Source organism: Hemiscyllium ocellatum, chromosome 35 (assembly GCF_020745735.1).
Source record: "Hemiscyllium ocellatum isolate sHemOce1 chromosome 35, sHemOce1.pat.X.cur, whole genome shotgun sequence".
NCBI lineage: Eukaryota > Metazoa > Chordata > Chondrichthyes > Orectolobiformes > Hemiscylliidae > Hemiscyllium > Hemiscyllium ocellatum.
The window spans coordinates 6,470,198-6,482,309 of record NC_083435.1 but is presented as its reverse complement, the minus strand read 5'-3'; the positions used below and the strand labels follow the sequence as shown (position 1 = coordinate 6,482,309).

The window sequence follows — 12,112 nt, the reverse complement described above, 5'->3', positions numbered from 1 at the left end:
CATGAGGGCTATGATAGGATAAATAGATAAGGTCTTCTCCCCGGGATAATAGGTTTAGGATGAGAGGGGAAAGATATAAAAGAGACCTAAGGGGCAACTTTTTCAAGCAGAGGGTGGTACATGTATGGAATAAGCTGCCAGAGGAAGTGGTGAAGGCTGGTACAATTACAACATTTAAAAGGCATCTGGATGGGTATATGAACTGGAAAGGTTTGGAGGAATATGGGCAGGTGCTGGCAGGTGGGACTAGATTGGGTTGGGATATCTGGTCGGCATGGACGATTTGGACCGAAGGGTCTGTTTCTGTGCTGTACATCTCTCTGACCCTATGAGTCTGTGTTTGCTGCTTTCACCCCTCTGTTTCTGACTATCCCTTCAGGGTAAGTGAAGGTTAGCGGAGAAATCCAGACCTTGCCCTCCTGCTCAGGGTTCTACCACAGACAATAAAGCATAATCGGCAACCAGGGAGGATTTCAGTGTTCCTGCTCCCAATTCTTGGTTTGAATCCCTTTTAAAATATTGCACATGATTCCATCAGGAGTATGACCTGCTCATAACTCATCATTTGTCCAGTAATGATGTCGATTTTTAATGATGGAATGAAGGCCGGCTCCTGTGGAACCAGAAAGGCTCACTGAATTGTACAAAGCAGGCCGACCGATTCAAAATCACTTTTAAAAAGTGATAAACCTGGTAATGACTCAGTGCCTCATCTTAAAGAAGACTGTGAGTTGCTGAATGTAAGGTGTGAGAAATACTGCGACAAGGGATTTCCCTTGAATCACAGCTCACGGCTCCAATATCCAAACACCAGCTGGTTTGCTGACACTCAACAATTACATTCTCAAAAAAATTAAGCCAACCAAACAAACTTTCAGACCTTTCAGCCCATCACAAATACTATCCCAGGGGCCAGGACATACAGAATCTCTCAGATTTTATGTGGAAACATAAAGAATGAAAAACAACAATCTTTTGAGTGAGCAAGTATCAGGTTAATGTTACATGTATGTGTAATAAGCTGGTTGTTAAAATATTCACAACGTTGTCATTTGCTGTATTTTTATAATTTTGAAGAAAAATCGACACAACAATAATGTATTTTGCTAATGCTTAGGGGATGAGGGAGTGGGAGAAATGTTAAGACTTTGCAAGTGTTTATGTTTTAAAATGTTCCCCTTAATTGGAGGTCAAACATATCTTGAAAATTTGCTGATCACCCCCACACTCTGCTTGGTCACATTGATTTCATTGTCACGGGGAAGGAAGCACAGGCCAACACCGATGGAAAGTTGAGAGCCAGGTTTTAAGCTTTGACAGACAGGAAAAAAAAGGGTTGAAAATGTGTTGCTGGTCAAAGCACAGCAGGCCAGGCAGCATCTCAGGAATAGAGAATTCGACGTTTCGAGCATAAGCCCTTCATCAGGAATGAGAGAGAGTAGCCAAGCAGGCTAAGATAAAAGGTAGGGAGGAGGGACTTGGGGGAGGGGCGATGGAGGTGGGATAGGTGGAAGGAGGTCAAGGTGAGGGTGATAGGCCGGAGTGGGGTGGGGGCGGAGAGGTCAGGAAGAAGATTGCAGGTTAGGAGGGCGGTGCTGAGTTGAGGGAACCGACTGAGACAAGGTGGGGGGAGGGGAAATGAGGAAACTGGAGAAATCTGAATTCATACCTTGTGGTTGGAGGGTTCCCAGGTGGAAGATGAGGCGCTCCTCCTCCAGCCGTCGTGTAGTTGTGTTCTGCCGGTGGAGGAGTCCAAGGACCTGCATGTCCTCGGTGGAGTGGGGGGGAGAGTTAAAGTGTTGAGCCACGGGGTGGTTGGGTTGGTTGGTTCGGGCGGCCCAGAGGTGTTCTCTGAAGCGTTCCACAAGTAAGCGGCCTGTCTCACCAATATAGAGGAGGCCACATCAGGTGCAGCGGATGCAATAGATGATGTGTGTGGAGGTACAGGTGAACTTGTGGCGGATATGGAAGGATCCCTTGGGGCCTTGGAGGGAAGTGAGTGTGGAGGTGTGGGCGCAAGTTTAGAAAAAAGGGAGCTGTTTTCTTTTTCTGGACTCAAGCAGTCGGACTGAGAAGAGGGGCTGAGCGAGAATGCTGCTGGGTGAAGAGAAGCCAGGAGAATACTGGGAAGAGCTGGCTTCCTGAATAGGAAGACGGGGATTTTAAGGAATTAGGAATCCAAGAATCACCAGAGTAGTTATATCGGTTGGAACTAATACCAATAGCATATGCCAAAGGGGTTAGAGGCGTAACGTGTAGATCAGGCCGAGGTGACTTTGGCTGCAGTCCCATGTTAAAGCCATGCGCCCCCTTTGGAGAAAGGGACTGTGGAAAGTTGCTTCAGAAAAGGCGCGGGGAAGCAGATGGGGGGAGGAGGGAGGAACAGACAAGACCATCAGGAGCAACACAGCCAGAGGGAGACGGGTGACAAAGCAGCACCGACAGGTGGGGCACCCGCTGCCTGGTCTGGGTGGTACCACACACATTCCCCTGCCCTGTGCTGGGTTTCACCCGAAAACGGGTCCAGGCCTGAGCTGTGGGGTGGGGGGGAGAGAAAGGTTGAAGGGAAGGGAAGGGCAGTAATAACATCGGGAACCATCGGGACTCGGCGGTTCAGCCTCTAGTGAAACCTGGAGCGGCAGATTTTCAGCGGCTCGGAGCGCTCCCCGCGCCCGCTCAGGCAGGGGCTGAAGAAAGGGTAAACTTTCTCGGTGAACAGGTCAGTGAAGGTGTGCAGGTGGGACATGTCGTCCGCATTGTAGAAGGAAACCTGGCCACCCTCGTAGTCCAGGTAGACGCCGATTTTGCGGGGCCTGGCGCTGGGTCTCAGAGGGGTGCGAGGCACCGAGCCTGCCTTGTATTCATTGCCGTTCCTCAGCCAGACGATCCAATAGCCGGCCTGCGGGATGGCCGTGATATCCCCCTTCCTGTTGATGGACTCCTTCACCACTCCCACGTCCCACTCGGAGCTCTCTCCCACGGCCACCTCCCAGTAATGCCTCCCGGACAGGAATCCTTGGGAGCCCAGCACGCAGAGGGAAGGATTGAATCTCTCCGGGGTGTCGGGGAGTTCCTGCTGCTGGTTTGCGTACCTGACGGTGGTCAGGTCGTCAGAAATGAGGAGCCAGGAGTGAGCTGTCTCAGGATTCAGGGTCACTGAAGCCGGAACTGGTAGAGAGAAACAGAGAGAGAGAGATAACACGAGAAACCAAGCAATCTGCAACTCTTCAGCTTCGATTTATCCAAAATCTGATTTATCCAAATTCAACAAACATTACATTATACTTTACTCAGAAGTAATACACTGCAGATCCTGGAAATCTGAAATTTAACAAAGCAATTGTCATTAGTGTTCACATACCTGTGGAGAGAGAGAAACAGAGTTCATGTTTTCGGTCAAATCAGTAAACACTTCTTTTCAGAACTAGAAACTGTTCACAAGGTGAAGCTGGTCGAACACAGACTTTTAACAAATGCAGAGGCGGGGAAATGGGGTTGGGGTAAAGCAAAGTCTGGGCTAGTGTGGAAGGCAGGAGAGATGAAATGAGGAAAGGATGATGGTGAAAGGCAAAAGGAGATGGTAATGGACTGAGAAAAGAAAAGAAAGGGAGATCTGGACCATTACCAGCAGCAGCTGGTGGCTGTCAGTGGCTGGGCTGTCTCGGATGTGACACCTTTGTGAAGAGTGTGCCAAATTATCCAGCCAATGCCTGACTGGAAGAGCTGGCACTCCCTGGCAATATCAGGACAATGCCTTTCCACTTTCCCTTGCTAAAACATAAATATTCATTATATTACTGCCGCAAATATTCTCCCAGACAAGTATGTTTTTGTAGCAGCTAATTGCTGCTTGATTCTCCACAAAACCATCTCACAATCACCAGGAACTCCACATGTGAGAACCAAGGCAAGTTCTAAAGTGGATTAGAAATGGGAGGATATATCAATGACAGGGGGAGTTAAAGGGTAACGCAAGAGGGACAGGCAAGGTTAAACATGTATTACCAGAGATGCTGAAGCAGCACTTGTCCAGTTTATGGACAGCGTAGGCCACTGGACCTGAATTAGGAGGCAAAAACAGTGTAAGAAGTGCACTGCCCCACCCACCCCTTTCCATCATCACATTCTACCCCAAGCCTGAGGAAGCCCCATCGGCCCATACAGCCAGCCACAGTCTCACCCTGGGAGGGGAAGCGAGTCATCCTCATCTGAAAATGAACCACTAATGACGGTGATATTAAATCCAACAGGATCTGGACAATACCCAGACTTGGATTGACAGGTGGCAGGTAATATTTTTGCCATGCAATGCCAGGTAATAACCATGTCCAATAAGAGACAATTGAACCACCATCCATTGCCACTCTGTGGCGTTACCATCTTTGAATCCTTGACTTACAAGATTATTATCAATGACCAGAAACTCAACTGGACTCGCCACATAAACATCATGACTACAAGTGCAGAGAATGACCCTGCAACATCAGAGAGTGACCCTATACCATCAGAGTGACTCTATACCATCAGAGAGTGACACCACGCCATCAGAGTGACCCTATACCATCAGAGTGACTCTATACCATTGGAGTGACCCTATACCATCATAGAGTGAACCTCCACCATTACTGAGTGACCCCCACACCACCAGAGAGTGACGCCACACTATCAGAGATGGACCGCACACCATCAGAGGGTGACCCCACACTGTGAAGCAGGAAATCTATACCATCAACCGCGCAACCTGTACAGAAACAAAAGCAGAAGTTGCTGGTGAAGCTCAGCAGGTCTGGCAGCACCTGGGGAGAAAGCAGAGTTAGTGCTTTGTGTCCAGTCACCCTTCATCAGAACTCAGATTTCCAGCCTTCACCATCCAGTTTGCTTTCAGTGTTAACCTTCACAGAAGCAGGGTTAAGTGAAGGTCTCTTCCTCACTAGCACAAGGCTGAAAGGTGGTTGATCAAGAAAAGATACCACAAACAGGATGGGTTCAATCAGTCAAGGGTTTAGTGAATCTCAAACAGACCTTGGCACCCCTCCCAACTCTGTGTAAAATTCCCACTTTTGGGATGAGCTGGCAAAGGTTAGACCTTGAGAAGGAGCTCAAAGGGTAGTCCATATCTGGACGTATGTTTTTAAAAGGGCTCCATTTCAAAATGACACAGCGACCCTTTCTCCCCATCTTGTCATTCAAAAAGGAAACATGAAAACTTGATGACATGTCAACATACGCATGTTAAGCACACTTAGTTACAACACATATACAGTTGTAACAATGTTTTAGATTTGTTCTCAAATGCCGGATGTTGGTGGAGAATCTTGCAGTGAATAGGGTCATCGTTCAGCCTTGAGGGCAGGGACATGGTAACTTTTGGTAGATGTTCACTTGTTGTAACAGCTCACGAGATACATTCAATCAGACACAATATTATTAACACATCAGACCAAGGTTCTCAATTTCCCAGACAATGTCCCAAATGAGTGAGAGTTGGAATGGTTCCAGGAGGAAAACCTCTCACCTGGACTGATGCTCTCTGCCATCTCCTTCCAGGCACTGTATTGCAGAGGTCCTCGGAATATTCCCATCGGCAAGCAGTCAGTGGCCAGGAGAAGCTGGCCTGAGTCCTCGCTGATGACAGAGAACAGCAACATTACACGGTGGAAGTGAGGACAGCTGGATGTGTCAGGTCACAGAGAGTCATTGGCAGCACATACCTCATGTGTTGTTCAGCTTGATCCTAAAACACAACCAACAAACAGGGGGAGCTGAGTTCCACTGGATAATGACGTCAGGGGAGAAAGAAAGGGAATGATTCATACACTAAAACTGAACATAACCAGAACCACGGGGATGCAGAAATAGCAAGAAGCCATTCAGCCCTCTCTCTCCAACCTGTTCTGCCATTGAACTATGATGGTTGTTCTGTGATCTTATCTTCATCCATCCTACCTCTCTCAACTTGCTTCCATAACGTTTCCCCAAACAGGAATCAGTGCTGGATATGAATCTTTCAATTGTTTTTCTCGCGTGTGGGGAGTGATTTCAAATCTCCTTTGGGTCCTGGGGAGTGTTGCTGAACAAAAGACCTTGGAGTGCAGGTTTATAGCTCCTTGAAAGTGGAGTTGCAGGTAGATAGGATAGTGAAGAAGACGTTTGGTATGCTTTCCTTTATTGGTCATAGCATTGAGTATAGGCTTTGGGACATCATGTTGTGGCTGTACAGGATATTGGTTAGGCCACTCTTGGACTATTGCGTGAAATTTGATCTTCTTCCTTTGGAAGGATGTTGTGAAAGGGCTCAGAAAAGATTTACAAACATGTTGCCAGGGTTGGAGGATTTGAGCAATAGGGAGAGGTTGAATAGGCTGGGGCTGTTTTCCCTTGAGCGTCAGAGGCTGAAGGGTGAGCTTAACGAGGTTTATAAAACCATGAGGGACATGGATAGGATAAATAGACAAGGTCTTTTCCCTGCAGTGTGGGCATTCAGAACTAAAGGGCATAGATTTAGGGTGAGAGGAGAAAGCTTTAAAAGGGAGCTAAGTGGTAACTTTTTCATGCAGATGGTGGTACGTGTATGGAATGAGCTGCCAGAGGAAGTGGTGGAGACTGGTACAATTGCAGCATTTAAAAGGCATTTGGATGGATATATGCATAGGAAGGGTTTGGAGGGATACGCACCAAGTGCTGGCAAATGGCACTAGATTAGTTTGGAATATTGGGTCAGCATGGACGAGTTGAATCGAAGGATCTGTTTCTGTTCTGTACATCTCTATGACTCTATGGCCTTCCTGAACTCATCACTGAACAATTGCCCTCAGGATATGTCATTGATTTGCACAGCACAGAAGAGGCCATTCAGCCCATTGAACCTGTGCCTGCAAATCTGTACACTAATCGCATGGAGTCTTTGCAGCATCTCCACAGCATAAATAGATGCCATTGAGTCTTGCCTTGCTCCACACTGAGAGAGACTGTGGAAAAACTAAATGCACAGTGAAACACATCAAGAATGTCGCGACATCTCCAGCCAGAACTCTGCATTTCACCAACTCTTCGTAGATCAGAGAAGGAGAGATTGAGACTGCCTTCTCTTTAGGTTTGAAGAATGAGAACTGATAACAGATTTCTCATGAGGCTAAACAGGGCAGATCTGGAGAAACTGGCTCCCCCCTCACCACCCTCCCCTCCCCCCCCACCCCCAACCACCACATCCACAAAGGGATCGAGAACTGGGGGACACAATCTCAGGATAAACATTAGGTTATTTAGAACTAAGGTGAAGAGAAATTTCTTCTGAATCTTTTTTTCTCTACTCCAAGACCTGTGAAGGTTCAAAAAAGATTCACAAGGATGTTGGAGAGTTTGAGCTATAGGGAGAGGCTGGATAAGCCTGGGCTGTTTTATGTTTTATCAAGAGAGGGATGATTAGATATTAAAGACCTCAACAAGAATAGGATTACTGTGAGAAAGTGGCATTGAGATGGAGGATCAGCCATGATACAATGACACGTAGGTTGGTGGAGTCGTGGATAGTGTGGAAGGCTGTAGTAAGTTGCAACAAGACATTGACAGAATGCAGAACAGGGCAGAGAGCTAGCAGATGGAGTTCAACCTGGAAAAGTGTGAGGTGACACATTTTGGAAGGTCGCATTTGAATACAGAACACAGGGTTAAAGGCAGGATTCTTGGCAGTGAGGGGGAACAGAGGGATCTTGGGGTCCACGTCCATAGATCCCTCAAAGTTGCCACCCAAGTTGTAGGGTTGTTAAGAAGGTGCAAGCTGTGTCGGCTTTCATTAGCAGGGGAACTGAGTCTAAGAACCATGATGTTATGCTGCAGTTCAATCGAGCCCTGGTTAGACCACATTTAGAATATTGTGTTTAGTTCTGGTCGCCTCATTATCGGAAAGGTGTGGGTGTTTTAGAGAGGGTGCAGAGGAGATTTACCAGGATGCTGCCTGGATTGGAGGGCATCTCTTATCAAAAAAGGTTGAGGAAGTTGGGCTTTTCTCATTAGAGCGAAGAAGTGTGAGAGGTGATTTGGTAGAGGTGTACGAGATGATGAGAGGGAGAAAGTGAAGAAGGCTTATGCCTGAAACATCGGTTCTCCTGCTCCTCAGATGCTGCTTGACCGGCTGTACTTTTCAAGCATCAAACTTTCGACAAAGATGATGAGAGACACAGACAGAGTGAATAGTCAAAAACTTTTTTCTAGGGCAGAAATGGCTATCTCAAATGGGCATAATTTTAAGGTGATTGGAGGAAGTGGAGATGTCAGAGTTCAGTTCTTTACACGGTGGGTGGTGGATGCACTGCCAGTGGTGGTAGTAGAGTCAGATACATGAGGGACATTTAAGTAACTCTTGGATAGGCACGTGGCTGATAGGAAAATGAAGGTTAGCTTGATTGTACAGTAGGATGAAACATTGGCATAACATTGAAGACCAAAGGGCTTCTCGTGTGCTGTATTATTTTCTGTTCTGTAGTCTATGTTTATGCTTAAGCTGAATATTGGAACAGGCTTCAGGGGCTGAATGGCCTCTTCATGTCCTATCTCTCACTATTTGCAGCTTTGCCTTCACCATCTAGTTCCAGAATTCCCTCAGTTTTTATGGGAATACATGTCTTTTGGGTGTGGTGTTAAACTCAGGCCTGTCTGCCTGTGCACTTAGGCCGAAGACACCCTGATATGAATTATGTTGGAGGAGACCAGCACGGTTACCTCCCGGTGGCCGGTTTAATAGTTTTCTGTTAATCAAAATGATTATCTGGTCAATGATACATTACTTTCATGGCATCTTGCTTTGTACAAATCAGCTGCTGCATTTCCTTCATTAGTCTGGTGACTACATTACAGCATAATACTTCGCTGGCTGACATATCTTGAGGCCAGTGCTACATTTGGGACAAAACCCATCAATTGGTCACCAGCCCCAACCTTATTCATTGGTTGGAAGTCAGTGTTTTTATGGTAAGGCTGATGTTGGGCGCTATGCAAAGCTACATTGTTGTCTTTGCAAAACCAAGCTGTCTTACATGATTGTGTCACCAATGCTAGGAACTGGTCCTCACATGGGTCTGAAGTGAAGCTAGTGCGTTCTCTCACTCTCAGCTGTGGGTGAAGCTCAATACAGAGAAGGAATGATGGAGGTGGAGGGAAAGGAAAAAAGTATTTTTCCCCCCATGTTGCTGACTGGTTGTTTGAAAAGGGTTGAGGGTGGATTTACTGCTCTGGAAGACAGTGACACCTACCATTAAAAAAGCAATGGTATCCTCCTGGTCCAGCTGGGATTGTGATCGCGACAGCTTTTCCTGGATGTCATTTAGATTCTGCTGGATGTCCTGCAGGTTTCTCTGCAGCTTGTCTGAGATCATCTCCACGTTCTCCTTCAGTTCTAAAATCAGTCGCTTTTCCACCCTCATGAGGACCTGGTGCATCTTCGCAAACTCCAAAGTAACAAACTGCTGCAGCTGGCTCGTCTGATCCTACAGGGATGACAACTTCATCATCACAGCAGAGAGAGAAAAGGAGGAGAGGGCGGCGGAGAAGAGGGGCAGGGAGGTACAAGGAGAGAAGTGCGATAAAGAAGGACAGATGAAAAACTTACCCCCACCTCCAAAACGTGCTTGTGCGCCAGTTTAGCTTCCAGGAGGGTGGACTTGGCTCGGAGAATGTCAGACAGGGATGTTAGCTTTTCCTGAAATTCAGATGCAGAGGGCGCATGAGTTTGTTCACAAATTGAAATGTGGGAAAAATGCCACTCGAGGATGTGGCTAGATCCGCTGTCACACCCACAGAACTCCAGCCTCATATAAACCACCAGGAGCGGGCCATTGCTACAGAGGCACCAGACTGTTACAGTGTGGAAGGAGGCCAGTCAGTCCTTGGTACTAGCTCTCCAAATGAGGACTGTACTCAGCACTTACTCCCTGTCACCCGGCACATTCTTCCTTTTCAGATGAGCATCTATTTCCCTTCCAAATGCCTCAACTGTCCCACCCACTCTCCCTAGACAGTGCATTCCTGATCCATTCATGTTGTGAGAAACGTTTTCCCTTTTCCTGTTGTTTTGGCTTCCTTGATCAATTACTTTAAAATCTGCGCCCTGTCATCTTCAACTCTTTCTTGAGTGGGAACATTTTCTCTCTCTCTCTCTGTCTGTAACTGAAGCCCTTCAACTTTGGAGCCATTGGCTTCAATCAAGAATCATAATGCTCTCCGTTGACTGGTTGTTGGCATGAAGTTAGGTTTGCCCCTTGTTATCGGCCTAGCCATGGCAAAATGGGGCATACACCCAAATTACACCAGAGCGGATTCAATGGGCCAAATGGCCAGCTCTCCTCTTCCATAGCCTTACAGTCTTACAGCAGTGTCCTGTTAAATACAAGGGATATGTGTTTCCACAAGACTAGGCAGGGGAGAGATTGGAAGGGTGTTCCCACTGACCGGGAGTCAGAACCAGGGCTCACAGTCTAAGGATATGGTGTGAACCATTTCGGACTAAGATGAGGGGAAATGTCTTCACCCAGAGAGCGAGGACCCTCTGCAATTTGCAACCACAGAAAGCAGTCGATGCTAAAACATTGTATGATTGAGATAGATTTGGAGGTAACCCTCGGGCCTAAAGGGATCAAAGGATATGGGGGAAAAGCAGGGACATACGATTGAGTTGGATGATCAGCCATGGTCAGAATGAATGGCAGAATAGACTCACAGGGCCGAATGGCCTACTCCTGTTTCTCTGTTCCGATGTTTTCTGAAGAAGTCACATTGGATTCCTCCCTGAAGCTGGCTCTCTGTCCACACAGATCTGACTAGAATTGGGCAGTTTGTTTTTTGTTCACCCCCTGCAACACTTTCTATTTTCTTTCAGAATTCCCAGCATTTTTGATTCTGTAAGATAACTTCTTAATTTAAAAAAAAACTTTTTCAACCTTGTACATCTCCACGGCTTCGCTGATGAGCATGAAGTTGTGGGAGCGGTGGTTTTGACCCCCTCTGCTGTCCAGGCACATCACACAGATCAGCTCCTTGTCGGTCTCACAGAACAGCTTCAGCTCCTCTCGGTGCTGCCAGCAGTACAAGGGCAGCAGCCTGGGTTCTGTCCCAGGGGACGGATCTGCAGCCCCGGGCTCCTGGGGACCTGGCCACGGGCCGCTTGCAGCTTCCTGCTCCCTCCATGGCTGGCCCGCGTGATGGGCTCCGGTTCCACCCTCCTGCTGCTGGATCAGGCTGCGAGCCCGCTCCGCCAGGTTCCCCAGCGCCCGGTTCGGGCGCAGCGTCCTCTCCCGGAAAATCTCCCTGCACTCGGGGCAGGAGCTGGCCTCGCTGTCCTCCCAGTAGCGCCGGATGCATCCCTGGCAGAAGTTGTGGCCGCACTCCAGGATCACCGGCTCGGTGAACAGGTCCAAGCAGATCGGGCAGTTCAGGTACTCGGCCAGACCCTCTGCCTGCTGCCTGCAAGCCATGGCCTGCACCTCCCACCCAAATTGCAGCTGCGCCTGAAATTGCCCCTGTCCCTGCAGCAGCCGCACCACTAACTCCTGCAATGACCCTGAGGCACTGCAACAAAGTATTCATCCTAGAGCTGAGCGATTCTATTGGCTTCCTGCGATTTGCTGACTCTATTTTGTTTTAAGAAGTCGATTAGAGTTTATTTTTCTAACAACTGAGTTCTTTGTTTGTGTTATAGCAGGGAAACAGACCCTTCAATTCAACTCATTCATGCCAAGTTCATCTAGTGGCATTCAACATAAACCCATCCCATTCATATACCCATCGGATTCCTTTTAAATGCTGTAATTGTACCAGCCTCCACCACATCCTCTGGCAACTCATTCCATACACCCGTCACCTTCTGTGTGAAAACGTGGCCCCTTAGGTCCTTTTTAAATATTTCCCCTCTCACCTTAAACCTCTGCCATCTCGTTCTGAACTCCCACATCCCAGAGAAAAAACTTTGTCTATTTACCCCTCATGATTTTATAAACCTCTACAAGGTCACCCCTCAGCCTCCGACGCTCCGGGGAAAACAGCCCCAGCCTGCTCAGCCTCTCCCTATAGCTCAAACCCTCCAACCCTGGTGACATCTTTGTAAATTTTTTCTGAACCGTTT

At 47.6% G+C, this 12,112-nt stretch overlaps 1 protein-coding gene across 1 annotated transcript; it reads right to left on the bottom strand.

Annotated features, from left to right (window-relative positions):
• Window positions 1–2,620: 2,620 nt before the first annotated feature.
• LOC132832934 (zinc-binding protein A33-like) lies at window positions 2,621–11,465 on the bottom strand. The gene is made up of 8 exons (XM_060851176.1): window positions 11,199–11,465; window positions 10,932–11,132; window positions 9,605–9,694; window positions 9,249–9,482; window positions 5,712–5,734; window positions 5,516–5,625; window positions 4,006–4,059; window positions 2,621–3,168 (listed from the first exon to the last, which is right to left on the bottom strand). The coding sequence occupies exons 1-8, from the start codon at window positions 11,463–11,465 to the stop codon at window positions 2,621–2,623; spliced, it is 1,527 nt and encodes a 508-aa protein (XP_060707159.1).
• Between the last annotated feature and the right edge of the window lie 647 nt (window positions 11,466–12,112).